This window comes from Erythrolamprus reginae, chromosome 1 (assembly GCF_031021105.1).
Source record: "Erythrolamprus reginae isolate rEryReg1 chromosome 1, rEryReg1.hap1, whole genome shotgun sequence".
Taxonomy (NCBI): domain Eukaryota; kingdom Metazoa; phylum Chordata; class Lepidosauria; order Squamata; family Dipsadidae; genus Erythrolamprus; species Erythrolamprus reginae.
This window is the reverse complement of record NC_091950.1, coordinates 220,277,561-220,297,283: the sequence shown is the minus strand read 5'-3', so window position 1 is coordinate 220,297,283 and position 19,723 is coordinate 220,277,561. Positions and strand designations below refer to the sequence as shown.

The following is a 19,723-nucleotide window of genomic DNA, read 5'->3' as shown; positions in this document are numbered from 1 at the left end:
TTCAAATCATCCCCTTTGCAAGCACGCAAAGCTTTGAGTTCCCACCATTTCTTCATCCAGATGAAAAGTCTTTGGTTGCCTATGTGGCACTTGGGAATGAAGCAAATTTACTCCATTCCCAAGCAACCCATAAATGAACAAACACTTTTTGCTCAGATGGAAAAATGATGTAGACTCAAAGCTTTGTGGGTTTGAAAAGGGAATGGTTTGAAGCTCCGTTTCAAAGTGTCCCCTTTGTATGCACACAAAGATTTGTCTCCCTTTAGGCGAAAAGTGCACAGCAGAGCCAGGCACTGGCAAAGGTGATCCCAATGTGCTCTGTCCCACCATCTCTCAGCTTGCCTGTAGCTGCGGCGAACAGACAGACATGCAGGGCTTCAGAATCACCACCTTCCTGACTCCTCTATCCCCATGCTTCTGCCTGCTGGTAGTGCCACTGTGCAAGTCTCCTACAAGTCTCATTTGAGTCAGGCAGCCACACAGCATGCCTGTTTTCTCTTCCCCCCAACCTCTGCCTCCACGCTTGGACTTAATGGTATTTGTTCTGTGCCAAGGGGCCGGTGGGCTGCTGATGAACACCATTAGCCACCTCAAGCTCACTGCCTCTCGTGCTGGCCATGCCCAACCCCCCCCCGGCTTATTTTTGGGGTAGGGCTTATATTTTTAAGCTAGGGCTTGTTTTCGGGGTTGGGTCTTATTTTCAAGGAAACACAGTACATTTTAATCAAGTCAATATCATATTATCATCCCATCTCCTCAAAAAGCTAAGGATGTATTTTATTTAAACTGCACACATTACTTCTGAGCTCAATTGTCTTTTAAAATTGCAGTATTCATAAAATAGAACCCTAATTTGTCATCTATTATCCATTTGCAAGAAGGATGGGAAATCTAGGATAGTGATAAGAATGCTTACCCGTACCAGAAACGAGGATCATTGGAAATGCAGTGGTTGAGATTTCGCTGAGCCAAAGCCTTTTTTTTATTTAAAACAAATTCTTGCAATTTCATTTTTACTTCTGTACTTGCTACAGCACCTAAAATACCAAACAAACAAAAAAATAGATAGAATTACATAAAACTGATGAATTAAGCCTCAAAGAGTTGTCTGAAATTTTTAACCTTTCCAATATTATAATCTGTCAATAATATTTTTATAATGTGAAAAGGGATACAGAATTAGAGCCAGTACTTGAAAATAGATAATTATATTTATCTTCTTTCTATAAACAGAAGATCAGTTCAGTAAAATTTCAGGAATAAAATTATACAGAACAACAGCTACAGAAGTTATTTAGCTTTTAAGTATTCATAAAATGGAGGATTTCTACATATCTATTTTTTGTCACATCAGCTTATGTACAGAAAAAATCTGACATAAAAATAATTCATTTTTTCATTTTATTTGAGCAATTCTATATATTATTATATAAATAATTTGGTTTATTAAATAGAAAACACGGCATGTAAAGCAGGAATGAATTTTAATTTGAATTCTCTCTTTTGTTACATTTCTGATTTAGAAACATAATTTCCTGTATTCCTGTAGCATTCCTGTGATAGGTTGGAAAGGTGAACAAGCATGGGGGAGCTGCAGCTGCCCTAAGTTTGAAGAGGTTCATATGTAGCTTTTGGAGCGAGGGATCTGTGGTATCTTTAAATGGTCATTAAGTGACCAATTGTATATAGAATGTTATACCAATTGTATATACCGTATATACTCGAGTATAAGCCAACCCGAGTATAAGCCGAGGCACCAGTTTTGCCTCAAAAAACCCTGGGAAAACTTATTGACCCGAGTATAAGCCGAGGTTAGAAAATGCAGTGGCTACTGGTAACTTATAAAAATGGAAACCAATAAAATTACATTAATTGAAACATCAGAAGATTACATGTTTTAGAATATTTATTTTAAAGAAAACCAGTAAACTAGCTCTGTAAATTTAAAACAGGATTCCTTCTCATCATCTCATCATTAATTGGATTTACATTATTGTTCTGTTTTTATATATGCTGTGAGCCACCCTGAGTCCTTGGAGAGGGGCAGCATACAGATCCAATTAAATAAATAAATAAACAAACAAACAAACAAACAAACAAACAAACAAACAAACAAACAAATAAATAAATCTGTATATCCAAACAGAGCTTCAGCATTAGCTGCTGTGAGGTTATCAGCATAGAAAACCAGATAGATAGGTAGGTAGGTAGATGATAGGTAGGTAGGTAGGTAGATAGATGACAGACAGACAGACAGACAGACAGACAGACTAGTGAGACAAGCAAAACTTGCAAAACACAGACAGCTCTTGTGGTTTTGTATCCTAAATATGCAGGTCCTATTAAGAATCAAACTCATTTTTAAAATATGTAAAATGCTTCCCCTCATACTTGTTAATTGAAACTTGCTCTCAAACCCACTTTATAAAAGTGGGCCGCCCCGAGTTTGCGGAGAGGGGCGGCATATAAATCCAATAAACCTAAACCTAAACCTAAAAGGCAACTTTTAAAGATCCACAAACACACTTTAGGAATTCCTGTCTAGCTCTTGCCTTATTAGTTCCTATCCAAGCAAGGATAGCAACTACCACAAAATACCATTTTTTAAACAGTTTAAATCCTTTCAAAGGAGGGGGAGGAGAATCTGACAGCAGGGCAATCCAACTAAGGGCAATGCAGAGAGAGCAAGGAATAGTTACGGTAAACCTGTTGACAAATACACAGAGGTAGTAAAAAAAAAGCCTCCCGGTTTCAGCAAGGGAAAAAAGGAAGCACTCTGGCCACACACCCACTCCTTCAAAGAGGTAGCTGGCTTTTTTCACGGTGGGGGGGAGAGGGGGCATGCACACACACACACTCTAAAATTCATCCTCCCCCTTTTTCTTTGTTGCCTTGGCTTCCCTTTCATTCACACCCCCACCCCCAAGCTGCTCTAAGGCTTCCTCCCTCCTGCCGACTCAGATAGGGTTTATTTGTTGACAAATACACACAGGGAGGGAGCAAGGAGTAAAAAAAAAAGCCTCCCGGTTTCAGCAAGGGAAAAAAGGAGGCACTTTGGCCACACACCCACTCCTTCAAAGAGGTAGCTGGCTTTTTTCACGGTGGGGGGGAGAGGGGGCACACACACGCACACACACACACACACACACACATGACCTCACCGGCTTCCCATTGCTTTTTTCCCCTCAGTTGGAGCACTTGGCTGGCTCCTTTGCTTGAGCCAGGGAGAGGAGGCACCAGCCCCACCCCTCCCACAGCTCCTACGGCGTGCGAAAGGGGAAAAAAGCTGGTGCCTCCTCGCTCTGGCTCAAGCAATGGCGCCCTCTTGTGGTGACTTTGTCAATGACCAGAGTATAAGCCGAAGTTGTGTTTTTCAGCCCATTTTTTGGACTGAAAAACTCGGCTTATACTCGAGTATATACAGTAATATGTTAATATCTCTTTAAAAATGCCTACGTAAAAATTATGTTAGTAGCAGAATGTTTGTCAATTATAAACATTCAATGTTGCAGAATTCAAGAGTTAGAAGGTCTGTTCCTATATTTCTTACAATAAATATCCATAGTTGACACTGTAAAGTTTGATTAATTTGGTAACACAAAGCGGTGGCTTTTAAATACATGAATGAAATTGAAAACATGGCTGATCATTTTCAAACTGCCCAACTGCCCTTATCAAACTAGAAAAGACAAGAACAATATCCCCTCAGAGCTGGTGTCTTACAGCAATAGACAGGAGGGACCTATAAAGTATAAGAACAATGCCAAAGAAAAAATGGTTAATAAAGTATGGAAAGTAATGAAAGAAATCTGACAACAGTATCATAATCTTCACAATGTTTTTACTGTGGTTTATTATTTAAATATTTTAACAAAAAGGAACAGAATGAAATACAAAACATAGAACATAAAATCTGAAATCTTAATACCGTGTTTCCCCGAAAGTAAGATAGTGTCTTACTTTCTTTTTATCCCCAAAAGCCCCACTATGTCTTACTTTCGGGGTATGTCTTATATTGTCCCGGGCACCGGGGCTGGCTCGTCTTCGGGCTTCGGCCCGGGCGAGGCCTCCTCGGGCGCCGGAGCCGGCGGCGACTTCCTGACGAGCAGTTCGCGGTGCTGGTGAGGGAGCTGCGCGCCCAGGAGAGTCTCCCTTACGCAGCCTGGTGCCAGCTGGCGGTGGCGCGCTGCGCCCAGAGCTTGGGCCACCCGGCGGGCGAGGCGGCGGCCCTGGCCGAAGCGACGACTTCCTGACGCGCTACCGGCTGGTGTCATCTAAGCTCCGCAAGCGCTTCCTGCGCAAGCCCAACGTGTTGGAGGCGTTGGAGCAGTTCGCGGTGCTGGCGTGGGAGCTGCGCGCCCAGGAGAGTCTCCCTTACGCAGCCTGGTGCCAGCTGGCGGTGGCACACTGCGCCCAGAGCTTGGGCCACCCGGCGGGCGAGGCGGCGGCCCTGGCCGAAGCGGCGACTTCCTGACGCGCTACCGACTGGTGTCGTCTAAGCTCCGCAAGCGCTTCCTGCGCAAGCCCAACGTGTTGGAGGTGTTGGAGCAGTTCGCGGTGCTGGCGTGGGAGCTGCGCGCCCAGGAGAGTCTCCCTTACGCAGCCTGGTGCCAGCTGGCGATGGCGCGCTGCGCCCAGAGCTTGGGCCACCCGGCGGGCGAGGCGGCGGCCCTGGCCGAAGCGGCGCGGCTCTGGCTGCGGCACGAGCGGGAGCTCCAACTGCGGCAAGACAGCTAGATGAGAGGGAGGCGGCAATACCCCCGTGTTTCCCCGAAAGTAAGACATATGTCTTACTTTCGGGGTACGGCTTATATTAGCCGACCCCCCTGAAACCCCCGATACGTCTTACAATCGGGGGTGTCTTACTATCGGGGAAACAAGGTAGGAAGATTACAAATATCTAAGCTGCAAATATATTTTTTATTTCATTTGTTGCACCCAAGAAATCAGCAAAATCTCCATTCACAGCAGAAAACTTTTGAAGTTCTTCTCAACTGAAATAGAAATAGAATAACAGAGTTGGAAGCGACCTTGGATGTCTTCTAGTCCAATTCGCAGCTTAGGCAGGAAACACTACACCAGACAAATGGTTATCCAATCTCTTTTTACAAACTTTCAGTCTTGGAGCATTTACAACTTGTGGGGGCAAGTTGTTCCACTGATTAATTGTTCTGTCAGGAAATTTTTCCTTAGTTCTAAGTTTCATTTCAAGTTCTGTTTTGACACACTGCTACTATGTGTTGGATAGTTTGTTTTTTAGCCCCACAGTGTTGTCAAAATATGAATCGAAAAGTCTGATAATGCTGTCAAGGTGGGTTTGTGCCAACAGGACTCAATCCCACAAAAAAGTTGAATCTCGGAACATATTAAAATGGTAGATTGTGCAGACACAGATCTGTAGGTGCAGCATGAAGACACTCTGGTGAGGGAATGGGACCTTTTGCCTCCGCCAGTTGGATGAAGCTCTTTCCTCCGCAGCAGCTCCTCGGCCGCTGCCTTCACTTCCTCGCCCAAAGGCCCCTAGATCTTGGCCCCAGCCCTTTGGCCAAAAAAAATCCAAATTCAGCCACAGCCTTTTGGCCACATGGGACACTTCGCCACCATTCAATCAGAATGGTTGTTACAAAATGCTACTTTTGGAAGGAAAGAATGGGACAGTTTGCTCTTTCATACACAAACACACACACATTTAATGATAGAGAGGAAAGGGAACTCAGTGGCCATCTAGTCTGACCCACCTTCTCATTCAGGAGACTTACAGAATGATAGAGAGGGAAGGGACCTTGGTTGCCATCTAGTCTGACCTGACCCCCCTTTTCATTCAGGAGACTTACAGAATGATAGAGAGGAAAGGGACCTTGGTTGCCATCCAGTCTGACCTGACTCCCCTTCTCATTCAGGAGACTTACAGAATGATAGAAAGGGAAGGGACCTTGGTGTCCATCTAGTCTGACCTCCTTCTCATTCAGGAGACTTACAGAATGATAGAGAGGAAAGGGAACTCAGTGGCCATCTAGTCTGACCCCACATTCTCATTCAGGTGACTTGCAGAGTGATAGAGAGGGAAGGGACCTTGGTGGCCATCTAGTCTGACTTGACCCACCTTCTTATTCAGGAGACTTACAGAATGATAGAGAGGGAAGGGAACTCAGTGGCCATCTAGTCTGACCCCCTTCTCATTCAGGAGACTTACAGAATGATAGAGAGGGAAGGGACCTTGGTGGCCATCTAGTCTGACCCCCCCCTTCTCATTCAGGAGACTTACAGAGTGATAGAGAGGGAAGGGACCTCAGTGGCCATCTAGTCTCACCCTCCTTCTCATTCAGGAGACTTACAGAATGATAGAGAGGGAAGGGACCTCGGTGGCCATCTAGTCTGACCCCCCTTCTCATTCAAGAGACTTACAGAATGATAGAGAGGGAAGGGACCTCGGTAGCCATCTAGTCTGACCCCCAGCTCAAGCAGGAGAATGGAGGGGACCGCAGAGGCCATCTAGTCTGACCCCCAGCTCAAGCAGGATAGTTGGTCTTCCGGTCAAATTCTTGGGCTGCTAAATTGGCTGGTGGAACTCCTTGCCTCACAACAAGCTAATCCTTTAAAACCTAATTTGGGAACCCAATCAGAGCAGTCCTCTCAAAAGAGGGTTGGGAGAGACTGCTAGGTATCAAAGGACAGAAGTAAAGGCTGGTTGCTGTCTGGGGCCCCTTTATGACATGCTCCTCCTGCTAATCTGTGGAATTTTTACGATGCGTGGAGCATTTATGACAAAAGGAAGTGTCAAAAGAGGCAAAAATTTGGAGGCCCGAGACATGGGGGTAGGGTCCACCTCTGCCCTCCATCCATACACATTTAACAAGAGTTGGAAGGGACCTTGGTGGTCATCCAGTCCCACCCTCTCCTTCCACCCATACACATTTGACAAATTCTAACCTGCTAAATTGGCAGGGGGAACATACTGCTCCCAAAGCTCCCTCCCTCTCCCACTTCTGGTAACCCTCAAGACGAATGAAGGAGGGGTGAAAAGAGGCATGGGTCCCCAAAGTGGGGGGGCAGGAGGCTTTGTGGGGAAAAACATGGGGAGGCTAATGATCCTTTCCTGTTTGAAGAGAGAGAGAGAGAGAGGTCTGTTCATAATCTGGGCATCTAGATGATCCCATGCCTTCTTCTGCGTTCATGTGGAGAGTCCCCAAAGTGTTTGGGGGCTTTGGGAGCTCACAGACACACACACACACATTATCAACAGCAATGGATAGAAGTGAAGGCTGGTTGCTGTCTGGGGACCCTTTATGACTCTTCTTGGAAAGAGGGGAGAGGAAAAGAGGAGGGGGTGCAGGGACTTCTTTTGAAATAAGGTACACATTGGTTCTTCCCCCTCCCTCCTCTCTTTCCTTGGGACATGCGGTCTGGGTGGTTGGGAGGATACAGGTGGGCTAAGGATTTCAGGAAAGGATAGTCCCTGGTGGGTTTACTCTATGGGCAGGATTTACTAACTCAAAACTCACAGATTGGGCAAGAAGCATGATGAATAAAAAGGACAAACTCATTCCAAAGTGTGAGTGTTCATTGCTTCCATTTGAAATCAAGTGTTAATGTTGTACATTTTTCAACACACCAGAACGGGTGAGCGCAACCCAAAGACAAACATGTCTGTGTGTGTGTATGTGTGTTTGTGTGTGTGTGTGAAAAAGCTCCTCATCTTCAAAGAAACAGGAATTAACAAAAGAGTGAGGAAAAGATAGGAGTTATCATTCTACAAATTGGCATACCGGGTCACATTTAGTTGGGGCAATAGACCTCATGACCCCTTTACCATATATCACACCAAAGAAACAGGAGTTTCCTAAAACAATTAGCATTTCAAGGAGATATAGGAACAGCTTACCAGATGCTCCTTTTTTTATAACTAAATTCTGTACTTGGTGATTTTGATTCCATATCTATTGATGGGATAACCATTGGAGTTTAGCTTTGTTGAAAACAAAAGTTCATTGCTGCTGATCATGTGTGTGTCTCTCTCTCTCTCTCTGTGTGTGTGTGTGTGTGTGTGTGTGTGTGTGTGTGTGAAAGAGCTCCCAAAGCTCTACACATGAACGGAGAAGAAGGCATGGGATCGTCTAGATGCCCAGAGTATGAACAGACCTCTCTCTCTCTCTGCAAAAAGGAAAGGATCATTAGCCTTCCCAATTTTTTCCCACAAAGCCCCCTGCCCCCCCCCCACTTTGGGGACCCATGCCTCTTTTCACCCCTCCTTCATTCGTCTTGTGGGTCCCCAGAAGTGGGATGGGGAGGGGGCATTGGGAGTTCTTTCACACATGAATTAAAGTTATTAATGATTCTGACCAAGATTTGGGAATTTTGCCCTCAAGTCTACATTCATTGAAAATTTCTAACATATTATTTCTTATTGTTTCATTTTCTATCTTATACCATTCTGCCGATATAGCATCTGGGCCAGTGGCTTTGTAATTTTTTTGTTTTTTATTTATTGTTAGGAGTTCTTCCATTGTTATTGGTCCATCCATAGTATTCTGTTGGTCTTCCGTTATCTGTGGTAATTTTGAATGTTCTAAGTAGTTAAAAACTTCATCTTCACTGATATTATCTTTTGTATATAGTTCTTTAAAAAAAGATTATTCACAATATCTGCTTTTCCTTCTGTATCATATTTTATTAATCCATCGTTATCCTCTAGTTTTTAAATAAGTTTTGATTGCCTCTGTTTTCTAAGTTTATATGCTAACCATCTGCCTGGTTTGTTCGCATGTTCAAAATAATGTTGTTTAGCTCTTTTTATTTTTTCAGTTATTTGATTTTGTTCTATCAATCTAATTTTATGTTTAATTACGCTCATTTCTGTTTTCAAATTTCTATTCATTATATGTTGTTGTGATAAAGATTTTAATTGTTTTAATTCATTTATTAGTTGTTCATATTTTATTTTATTTTCCTTGTTATATTTTGCTGTGTAAGATATCGTTAGTCCTCTAATGTATGCTTTAGCTGTGTCCCATAGGTTTTGTGGAGTAGTATCTAAATTTTTATTAATTTCAAAAAATATTTTTAATTCTTTTTCAATCCAATCCTTATATTTCTTATCTTTCAAAATATTTCTGTTCATCCGCCAATTAACCTGATTATTTTTAGTTCTCATATGAACTACCACAGGGTTGTGGTCAGCCCAAATGTTGACATATATCTCGACCTCTTTTATTTATTTATTTTATTTATTTATTTAGATTTGTATGCCGCCCCTCTCCGCAGACTCTGGGCGGCTCACAGCATAACATAACAGTTTGTAACAAATCCAAATATAATTTAAAACTTTTAAAAGAACCCCATTTTGTTAACAAGCATACCCTCAAACATCCCATACATAAAATGTGCATGCCCGGGGGAGGTGTTTCAGCTCCCCCATGCCTGACGACAAAGGTGGGTTTTAAGAAGTTTACGGAAGGCAGGGAGAGTAGGGGCAGTTCTAATCTCTGGGGGGAGTTGGTTCCAGAGAGTCGGGGCCACCACAGAGAAGGCTCTTTCCCTGGGGCCCGCCAACCGACATTGTTTAGTTGACGGGACCCGGAGAAGGCCCACTCTGTGGGACCTAATTGGTCGCTGGGATTCGTGCGGTAGAAGGCGGTCTCGGAGATATTCTGGTCCAGTGCCATGAAGGGCTTTAAAGGTCATGACCAACACTTTGAATTGTGACCGGAAATTGATCGGCAGCCAATGCAAGCTGCGGAGTGATGTTGAAACATGGGCATACCTAGGTAGGCCCATGACTGCTCTCGCAGCTGCATTCTGCACGATCTGAAGTTTCCGAACACTTTTCAAAGGTAGCCCCATGTAAAGAGCATTACAGTAGTCGAACCTCGAGGTGATGAGGGCATGAGTGACTGTGAGCAATGAGTCCCGGTCCAGATAGGGCCGCAACTGGTGCACCAGGCGAACCTGGGCAAACGCCCCCCTCGCCACAGCTGAAAGATGGTTCTCTAATGTGAGCTGTGGATCGAGGAGGACGCCCAAGTTGCGGACCCTCTCCGAGGGGGTCAAGGATTCCCCCCCCAGGGTAATGGACGGACAGATGGAATTGTCCTTGGGAGGCAAAACCCACAGCCACTCCGTCTTATCCGGGTTGAGTTTGAGTCTGTTGACACCCATCCAGGCCCCAACAGCCTCCAGACACCGGCACATCACTTCCACTGCTTCATTGACTGGACATGGGGTGGAGATGTAAAGCTGGGTATCATCAGCGTACTGATGATACCTCACCCCATGCCCTTGGATGATCTCACCCAGCGGTTTCATGTAGATATTAAATAGCAGGGGGGAGAGGACCGACCCCTGAGGCACCCCACAAGGGAGAAACCTCGGAGTCGACCTCTGACCCCCCACTAACACCGACTGTGACCGACCGGAGAGGTAGGAGGAGAACCACTGGAGAACAGTGCCTCCCACCCCCAACCCCTCCAGCCGGTGCAGAAGGATACCATGGTCGATGGTATCGAAAGCCGCTGAGAGGTCAAGAAGCACCAGGACAGAGGATAAACCCCTGTCCCGGGCCCGCCAGAGATCATCCATCAACGCGACCAAAGCAGTTTCCGTGCTGTAACCGGGCCTGAAACCCGACTGCTGGGGACCTAGATAATCAGCTTCTTCCAAGGTCCGTTGGAGCTGGAGTGCCACCACCTTCTCGACAACCTTCCCCATAAAGGGAAGGTTGGAGACTGGACGATAGTTGTTAAGTACGGCTGGGTCCAGGGAAGGCTTCTTGAGGAGGGTGCGCACGAGCGCCTCTTTATAGAGTGATGGAAAAACTCCCCTCCCCAAGGAAGCGTTGGTAATCTTCTGGACCCAGCTCCGTGTCACCTCCCTGCTGGCCGAGATCAGCCAGGAGGGACACGGATCCAGTAAGCAGGTGGCGGAACTCACAGCTCCAATGGCCTTGTCCACTTCATCAGGTGTCACCAGATCAAACTCTTCCCAGACAGGTGGACAAGTACGTGCCCCAGTCACCTCGACTGACTCATTGTCAGTCAACTCTGTTTTCCAATTGGAGTCGAGGTCAGCCCGGATCTGGGCGATTTTATCAGCGAAAAACGTGTTAAAATCCTCGGCACTGCTCTGCAAGGGCTCCCCAACTCCCCCCTGGTTAAGAAGGGAGCGGGTCACCCTAAACAGAGCGGCCGGGCGGGATTCTGCTGATGCAATCAAGGCGGCATGGTACGCGCATCTTGCCGCCTTGAGCGCCACTTTGTAAGTCTTAATAAAAGCTCTTACAAGTGTTCGATCAGATTCGGACTTACTCTTCCTCCATCGCTTCTCTAGACGTCTCTTTTGGCGTTTCAACTCCCGGAGCTCCTCGTTGAACCATGGAGCTCTACGGGGTCTAGCGCCACGGAGAGGTCGCAAAGGCGCAATCCGGTCAAGAGCCTCCGCTGCAGCCTTGTTCCAGGCCTCCGCAAGAGACTCCGCTGAACTGTGGACGAGTGCCTCTGGAATAACCCCAAGCGCCGTCTGAAAGCCCTCTGGGTCCATCAGGCGTCTGGGGCGGAACATCTTAATTGGTTCCGCCTCCCTGCGGGGAAGGATTGGAGCCAGGAAGTCAAGCCGTAGTAGGAAATGGTCTGACCATGACAAAGGCAACACTTCTAAGCCCCTTAGTCTCGGACCATTACTCAATTGCTCGGAAAGGAATACCATGTCAGGTGCGTGCCCTCCCTCGTGAGTCGGACCCTGTACTACTTGAGTCAGGTCCATGGCTGTCATGGTGGCCATGAACTCCTGTGCCAACCCAGAGGTTTCGCCGAGCGACGGCAGGTTGAAGTCCCCCAGAACAATAAGTCTGGGGAACTCCACCGCCAGCCCGGCTACCTCCTCGAGCAGCACAGGCAGGGCTTTTGACACGCAGCTGGGAGGCAGGTACGTGAGAAACAAGCCCACCTGAACCCCTAAGTCCAACTTCACAAGGAGGGACTCGCAACCCGCAATCTCCGGAGCAACGAGCTCAGCAATTTGCTCAGCAATTATTTTTGAAGCCCATACCATGTCTATTCTTGTCCAGATTTTATGGGGGTTAGAGTAAAAAGTGTATTGTCTCTTGTGGGGATGTCTTTCCCTCCAAATGTCATTTAATAATAATTCCACTTTCATTTTCTGGAAAGTACTAGGTAATAAATTCTTACTTCTCTTCTTACTTTTGTTATCCCCCCCCCGAGTGATCCAATTGTCTGTTTGTAATAGCATTAAAGTCACCAATTATTAACATATTTTCAATATTTAACTCTGTTATTACTTGATGTAATTTTTTATAAAATGTCATTTGATCTTCATTAGGGGCATAAATCGAAACAATTACCAGGGGTCTAGGTTCAATGTCAACTTGTACAATCAAAATTCTACCTTCATCATCCTTAAATATTTGTTTGGAATTTATAGAATTTTCAACATACATCACTACTCCTCTTTTTTTTTGGTCTGCTAATGCAGCATACATTTTTCCAATTTTAGGATTTGATAATAATTTCTGATTACTTTTTTAAATATGCACTTCTTGTAGTATTGCTATTTGAGCGTTTTGATTTCTGATTTTGGAGAAAATTTGTTTCCTTTTCCTTGGTTCATTAAGTCCATTCACATTAACAGAAAAGATCTTTAAGTCTTTACTTGTTGTCATTTGTTTGGTTTTTTAGTTTCGCGCTAAGGTTGAACTCTTCTAGCGCCTTGGTCCTGCTCTACTATCGGAGTGGTGGCCCCCATGGCTTGCTCCTGCTGGATTACTGATTCTTTCACAGGTTGCTGTTGTACTGGTTGCTGTTGGGCAATTTGTTGGTTTGCTGATTGATCCAGGTGGCTTATGCCACTGTTTTCAAAAAAATACGTTGCTTGCTCCAAGTTTTCCAGCTTATATCTTCTGGAACGCCAAGTCAATGCTATCCCTTCTGGAATAAGCCAGCGGAAAGTTATATTTTCTTTAATCAGAATTCTGGTTAGAAAATGATAGTCTCTTCTACTTTCTCTGACACCTCTTGGGACTTGTTTTAATATTTTTACTTCAAATCCTTTGTGTTGTAGTTTGGAAGTTCTTGCCCAATGCAGTATGTCATCTCACAGAGTCTTTCTTGCAAACTTGATATGGACCTCTCTCAGGAGATTGTGGCACCGGATGTAGCTATTTGAAATTCTGAAAACTTCATCGATTTCTTTTAATATTTCTGTAGGATCAACCTGGAGTATTCCTCCAATAGTTTCAGCCATAGTCATCTTTAAATCTTCATCTTTTTCTTCTATTATATTCTGAAATCGTAGCCCATACGAAGCGCGTTGCATCTCAAGATGAGTGATTGATTCATCATATCTTCTGTATCATGAGTCAGCTCTGCCTTCAAAGTAATCCATTCTCTTTTCAATTTTAACAGTCTTTTCTTCAACTGTTTTGACGCGATCTTCACTTTCCTGTAAAGTTTGTTGCATTTCCTTCATCTGCGCCTTCATCTCTCCCATGTCTGCTTTCAGCTTAGCCATCTCTGTTTTAAATTCCGCCAAATCTGATTTTATGGCTTCTCTTTGTTGTGTTGCCTCATCCTTTATAGCCTCTCGTTGTTGGGCTGCATCTTCTTGGGATTTAAACATAAAGTCCTTCATTTCATTTAAAGTTTCTTGTATTGTTATCAGAGTAGGCTGCAGGGATTTGTCTTTATCCTTCTCCTTGGTAGACATAGTTACAGATAAAACTTGGTGTGTCGGGGAAGGATGAGGTGAGCCTTGTGGAGAAGAAGTTGCAGCTGCTGCTTGTTTTTTAACTGTTTTAACATAGGTTGAAGTGCTTGACATTTTCAAATTTGAAATTGCTATCAATTTATATTTAGTGAAAAGAGGAAAATCACTATAAATCCCAAACTTGTTTAATAAACTTTATAACCAGTTTCCCTTGGTAAATAGCAATAAATTATTATCTAATAAAAACCACAAATATGTTAATCAAATTGCTAATAAAATTCACTGTAAATTTCTTTTTAACTTTAAATTTAAAAAAAGCCAAAAAAGAGAAAAAAGAATGTAATACTTTTTAAAGACAGGAAAAAAGAAGAAAAGTGAATGAAAATAAAATGAGATATCTAATAATGAATAAAAAGAACAGGGGAGAATATCTGTTGAAGAATAAAAAAGAAGAGGGGTAAAAATATATCCAATAAAAGATAAGAGAAGGCAAATATAAGAAGGAAGAGAAGAAGGAAAGGGGGAAAAGTAATAAAGAAGGGCTGTCTTGTGGGAGAGAGAAACAACAAAAAAAGGGGATTTTAGTTTAGTTAAAGTAGAGCAGGGAACCAAGGTTTATTAACAATGCATATATTCTAAGTCAATATACTTTTAAAAATAACAATAGAACAGCAATACAGAAAAAGGAGAAAACGGAATTAATTTGAGGAACAAAATATGGATATTATATACTTATAATCTTCTTATAAATCGAGTGATCTTGTTAATGAAGGATGTTGTAGATTCAGTGATGACAGGAAATAAACTTCTATGCAATTATTTTCTATATAGTTCCAATTTTCCAGTTAAAAGCAAAGTCAGATTTGTGATTTTCTTTTATTCTAAAATGGAGTCGGTTAGTGTTTCACAGTCAAAAAACAAATGCAAGCAGGTTCTCCGTTGTTTAAGGCTTAAAATGGAGTCAGTTTATGCTTTACAGTGCCAGGCAGGTAGGAGAAAAGTCTTCACAAATAATCCACAGGCAATCAGCAAGTAATCCAAAGGTGGTAATCCAAAAACAGGCAAACCAAAGAAAAGGCTAAATATGATCTTGTAGCTTTAATATGTCAATTAGTTTTATTTTCCATTTATTTTCAAATTGATAGTTTATTTCATTTTATTGTTGTAGGAAAGAACAGAAAAAGGAAAGCAGTAAAAGTGTTCTTTATCCCTCCGCTGTTAAAATTAGAGCCCGGGATACGATGTTTGCTGATAGTTTAGAAATCCCAAATTCTATTCATCTTTGGAAATTAAGTCTTTTTTAAAGTCATATCAAATTTGAATTGTTTTATTAATCCTTGAATATTTTTAATAGCTCAAAAATTTAAAGATTCAAAGTTCAAGTTCAAAGTCATAAACGAAAGTGAAAAGAAATTAGATCCGGCTATTGCTTGCGGTTGGATACAAATTCTCAATAACTTTCCCTTTCGCCTTGTTGAAAAAAAAATAACTTTCACTTGTAACTTTTACAATGATCCAATCCTCCGTTTTTAGACATGAAACAACAGGTTTTTCCCTTGGGTTTTCTTGTTTATTGTATTCCCTTTCAGTTCAGGTATACTGAAAATTGTCTTCACTTTCTTCCGTCTTTTCCTTGCTTCCCGCTGGGTTTGGAGAGATCGCACTGGCCGATCCTCTTGGGAGAGGATCGGTTCTCCCTTTTCCGAAGCTGAGGGGCAAACCGCTGTCTCCGGAGCTTCAGCGATGGCTCCTCGGACAGAGGGGAGCCTCCTGTTCTAGGATCGGGCCATCCGGACCCGATCTGATCGCAAACCGCGACCTTCGGAGAGGTTGAAGGAGCCTCGAGGCAAAGCCCTGCCAAGGAGGCTCCGCTGCGGTCTCTATCCAGACCGGAAGTCGTGATTACATTTCTAATGAGTATATACAGTATCTTTCAACCCTATCTATAAAATAGGCTCTAAATTAGTTTATTCAGGTTAAAGGGACAGGAGCAGTCAATGGAGTACAACTTCTTTTTTGATATTTTTGTTGCAGAGAAATATGTCCATTACATAACCATAATACCTAGCATGCTTTTACTTACTTTCTTTTCCCTTCTCTTTGTGTTTAAGTTGCTGGAGCTTATGTTCCCTGTGTTGTTTCTCCAGCTCTTGCTCCTGCCGATGCTGTTCTAATTTTCTCTGGTGTTCCAATAACTCCTGCTGATGTTTCATTGCTAAAATCTCCTGTTGCTGCTGTTAAAACAAGAAAATAAAGGGAAGATAAAAATGCACACAATATTTAACCATTCAAGTCTTTACAATTTCATCTTATTATCTGTCAAAATAAAGCATTTTAAATCAAGGAAAAAATTATATTCTAAATAAGAAACCAAGGGAGAAAATGAAGAAAAGATAACATCACACCATAGATGCTGTCAAGCATATTAAACAGTATTTTGCAACATAATTCTGCATCATAATTTTTTAAATCACCAATATTTTAAAATTCTATAACTTCTATAAAACTTTCCTGATGAATCATGAGGAAAGCAGGAACCAGAGAAGTCCCGGCAGATGCGGTGAGCTCTTTCATCCTCACACTGGAGCGGACCCCGACCTCCTACCGAGAGCGGCTGAGCACAGAAACAACGCAAACACTCCAACGCAGTGACTGTGGTGCACCATGTTGCCGTAAAGTATAGAGTGGGTCTGGGTGTTTAGGTCAGGCTGGGGTCTGGGTCTTTACAGTATTGGGTAGAAATGAGTTAATTATATTAGTCTGGCCTCTAAAACCATCCCAATTTCTCATGCGGCCCCATGGCAAAATTAATTGCCCACCCCTGTTTTAAAGAGACTCACCTACACCACTTACGACAAGTGCTCCAACGCCTCTGACAAAACCATCTTTATGCCAAGTTAGAGAAATGCCAATTTTTCCAAACTTCTTAGGACATGTTTGCGGAGAGGGGCGGCATATAAATCCAATAAACCTAAACCTAAACATGTGATTTCTTCCCAAGGCATCACAATGGACACCGGAAAACTTGATGCATTGCAAACATGGCAACCTCCATCTTGAGTTAAAGATGTCCAAGGATTTTTGGGATTTGTTAACTATTCAATTCAATTTCAATTCAATTTATTAGATTTGTATGCCGCTCCTCTCCGAAGACTATTACCGAACCTTCATTCCAAACTTTGCCACATTAACTGCGCCCCTCACTCGCCTTCTCCAGAAAGGAGTTTCATTTCAATGGGGCAATGCAGAGCAACGAGCCTTTCTCAACCTCAAAAAAGCTTTCATGCAAGGACCTATTCTCCAGTACCCAGACCCTGCTCGTCCTTTTATCGTAGAAGCTGATGCCTCTGATGTTGGAGTGGGGACCGTACTTCTTCAACAATGCCAAGAGGTAAACCTTTGTTCCCCTGTGCCTATTACTCCAGAAAACTAAAATCTGCCGAATGCCACTATACCATTTGGGAAAAAGAACTTTTAGCTATCAAGACTGCTTTTGAGACCCGGCGACATCACTTGGAAGGAGCTCGTCACCAAGTACAGGTCAGAACCGACCACAAAAACTTGGAATTTCTCCAAACTGCCAGGAAGTTAAGCCAGAGATAGATCCGATGGTCCTTTTTCTTCGCCAGATTCAACTTCCATATCACCTACATTTCCAAGTGGGATAACAAACAAGCCGATGCCCTGTCTCTCAAACCTGAGTACACTCAAGCCCAAGAACCTGTGCTGCTTCATACTGTTCTACCTTTCGCGTCGATCGCAGCCGTCCACAATACAGTAGATCTTTGACAACAACTTCAGGAAGCGTAATGCCAGGACATATTTGTAGACCAAAGAAAGCAAGAACTAGAACCTGATTCACCGTGGACCATATCTGACAACTTGCTACGCTACCGTGACCTGCTTTACGTTCCAGTAGGCCCATTCTGAGGTCTCATCCTCAGCCAGTGCAAAGATAACCCGGCAGCTGGTCACTTTGACCTTTTCAAAATGCTACGCCTCGTCTCTCGAACTTTTTGGTGATGTCCACGCCTACGTAAACTCCTGCATCCATTGTCGCCAAGCCAAGGCAGCCACTGGACCCCCCCTCCGGGATTACTACAGCAGTTGCCTATACCTGAAAGACCATGGGGTACAATTTGCATGGATTTTCTCATCTGTTTACCTGTCTCCGCTGGATTTACCACCGTGCTTGTAGTGTTGGACATGTTAAGCAAGATGGCACATTTCATCCCTTGTTGCAGAATACCTACAGCAAAGATCACCGCTCAACTATTTATCCAGCACATCTTCAGACTATACGGCTTACCTGACACCACAGTCTCTGATTGTGGTCCCCAATTCACTGCCAAATTTTGGAAAGAACTCATGACCGCCCTCCAGGTCCAAGTTTCCTTGGCTTCCACCCATCACACCCAAACAGACAGGGGCACCGGAAAAGTCATTGGCATCCTGCAGCAATACCTGCATTGTTTCGTTCATGACCGGCAATAAGATTGGGCGAAATATCTTCCCTTAGCCAAGTTCGCCTTTAATAACTCTGAACATACCTCCATGCAGACAACGCCGTTCTGCGCTAACTATGGGTTCCATCCCTGACTCTTTCCACTCACACCCTCCAATTCTCCAGTTCCACTTGCCAGCAAATTTCTTACTGAGCTACGTGCCGTTCATGACCTTGTTCAGCGTTCCTTGACCAAAGCCAAAGAAGACTACAAATGTTTTGCAGACCGTTCCCACAAAGACACTCCACCATTGACCATTAGTAATCAAGTTTGGCTTTCTACAAAATACCTTTCCTCCAAAAGACCAAGTCGCAAGCTTGACCAACATTTCATAGGACCCTTTCCTGTTGAAAAGGTCATCAATCCAGTGACCTACTCTCTGACATTGCCCACCTCCATGCATGTACATCCCTACTTGTTCCAGTCACACCTGACTCTCCACTTCGACCACCAGTTCCAGCTGTTCCTGCTCCTCCATGCCCTCTGGCCAGACTCCGTGTTCCTTTGCCCCGCTTGAACATTACTGGCATCCGGGACTCTCATTGGCTCGACAGCTGTTTCCAGTACCTGGTGGAATGGTTGGGAGGCAGGCCTGTAAATTGTTTCTGGATGGATGCCCAAGACTTTGAAGCACCTGAGTTAGTTTTTGATTTTTATGTACATTTTCCTTCTAAACTAACCCCATTTACCCACCTGGAGAGGGTAGGGGCCATGGGGAGAGGGATGGTGTTGTGTATACGCCCTGTCAGCCTTTGGAATGCTCAGATTCAGAAGGAGAGGATGTATTGGAACCTGTCAATTTACCTGATTTAGAAGCAGAAGAGAATTTTAGCGAGGAAGATATTAAAATAGGGGAACAGGTTTCGGGGAAAGTATGCAGACAGCAGCTTCAGATAGCAGCTGTCAGGACTCAAGATGGATCGACCCAAAGTTCAGAAGGCAGCAAAAAAGATCAGAAGAGATGAGTGGGAGGAGATTTTGAGATGCATTTTAGAGCGTGAGTTAATTAATTAATTACCTCACATCTGGGATTGGACAGATGCACTACCTGTTTAAGTTAATTCTGACACCGAGCCAACATGAGTGCTTTCACTTAGCTCCGAAAAGTAAGCTATTATCGTGTGATTTATTACCTGATTTATCACTTGTTTACCCAGCACAGACTAGCCTACTAATTACAGAATGACTCCTAGAAGCCAGTGAAGCAATTATATAGCTGAATTGCCTAATTAAACACAATGAAAAATTGAAAGTAATTTTGCTGCATCACAGAAGCTGATTGTACTAAGAAATAGAAGAAATAAATAGTATTATTTTGAAATCAAGCGTTTGAGAAGCAATTTATTTCAATTACTTTCTGACTAGCCTAATCCAAAAAAGTGGTTATCCATATTGGTAATTTTTCATGCTCTATTGATTTAAGCTCTATATCACTTAAAAATAAACATATATAATTAAGTTGAAAACATTTTATTTCTTTTATTTATTAAATTTGTATGCCGCCC

The 19,723-nt window shown here is 43.4% G+C and overlaps 1 protein-coding gene across 6 annotated transcripts in view; it reads right to left on the bottom strand.

The window, feature by feature from the left end:
- Nucleotides 1-19,723, bottom strand: part of LOC139156524 (histone deacetylase 4) — an 815,291-nt gene that overhangs the window by 456,051 nt on the left and 339,517 nt on the right. For 5 of the 6 annotated variants that reach the window (XR_011557327.1, XM_070732257.1, XM_070732261.1 and 2 more), the window contains 2 exons: nt 15,797-15,947; nt 917-1,037 (listed from right to left, as the gene is read on the bottom strand). Coding sequence is in view for 5 of the 6 variants with exons in the window: in XM_070732257.1 (XP_070588358.1) it covers nt 917-1,037; nt 15,797-15,947 (272 nt within the window). In the remaining variant the exon portion in view is untranslated. The remainder of the gene's footprint in view (nt 1-916; nt 1,038-15,796; nt 15,948-19,723) is intronic. The other variant, XM_070732259.1, reaches the window with a different exon arrangement.